General features: G+C 45.0%; 1 protein-coding gene across 1 annotated transcript in view; it reads left to right on the plus strand.

Moving 5' to 3' along the window:
• Window positions 1–700, plus strand: part of LOC107575959 (polycomb protein eed-like) — a 19,537-nt gene extending 18,837 nt beyond the window's left edge. Inside the window, exons 11-13 of the mRNA XM_016262259.1 lie at window positions 50–208; window positions 310–383; window positions 457–700. Of these exons, the coding sequence (XP_016117745.1) occupies window positions 50–208; window positions 310–383; window positions 457–583 (360 nt within the window). The 3' untranslated portion in view covers window positions 584–700. The remainder of the gene's footprint in view (window positions 1–49; window positions 209–309; window positions 384–456) is intronic.
• Window positions 701–898: the final 198 nt, after the last annotated feature.

The raw sequence follows: 898 nt of genomic DNA on the forward strand, positions 1-898 counted from the left end.
TGTGTATTATTAGTTCCTCGGTAATCATTTGCTGTGTGTTGTTTTGTAGTCATGTGAAAATGCCATTGTGTGTTGGAAACCTGGGAAGATGGAAGACGACATCGACCGCATCAAACCCAACGAGTCTAACGTGACGATTCTGGGCCGCTTCGATTACAGTCAGTGTGACATTTGGTACATGCGCTTCTCCATGGACTTCTGGCAGAAGGTTTGAGGTTCCTGACAGACTTGTGAACTGAAAGTGACTGACAGTAGGGTTAGTAAGAACGTCTGACGATGAATGAAGAGTGTGTATCTTCACCTCCGCAGATGCTAGCTCTTGGAAATCAAGTCGGGAAGCTGTACGTTTGGGACCTGGAAGTGGAGGATCCTCATAAAGCAAAGTAAGATTCCTCTTTGAGCTGTCCACAGCACTGTATCGGTGCTGTACTTGAGCTCTGCTTGTGTTGTGCTCAGGTGTACGACGCTCACGCTCCCCAGATGCACGTCTGCGATCAGACAGACCAGCTTCAGTCGGGACAGCAGTATTCTGATCGCTGTGTGTGACGACGCCTCGATCTGGCGCTGGGACCGGCTGCGCTGAGTCTTCTGACCTTCACTGCTCGAATCATTGATCGCCGAGTTCTGCTGTCTTTGCTTTTCACTTTTGCTGTTTTCTTTGCCATTCTCTTGTCTGACTTCAATAAAATCTATTTTTATAACCCTATATTCCTTGCTTAGTTTTTCTAGCCCATTTAAATTGTTGTGACATTTTTATTTACTTATTAAACCAGAAAGGTCCTGCTGAGATGCAAGAGGGAGTCCTGGTGAAGATCCAGAGAAACACACCACCACACAACGAACAAACACAAAACACAATTGTCTAAAAATAATACAAATCCTAGTCAGTTATTAAAAC

The sequence above is a fragment of the Sinocyclocheilus grahami genome, unplaced genomic scaffold (genome assembly GCF_001515645.1).
Source record: "Sinocyclocheilus grahami isolate Dianchi unplaced genomic scaffold, SAMN03320097.WGS_v1.1 scaffold3052.1, whole genome shotgun sequence".
NCBI lineage: Eukaryota > Metazoa > Chordata > Actinopteri > Cypriniformes > Cyprinidae > Sinocyclocheilus > Sinocyclocheilus grahami.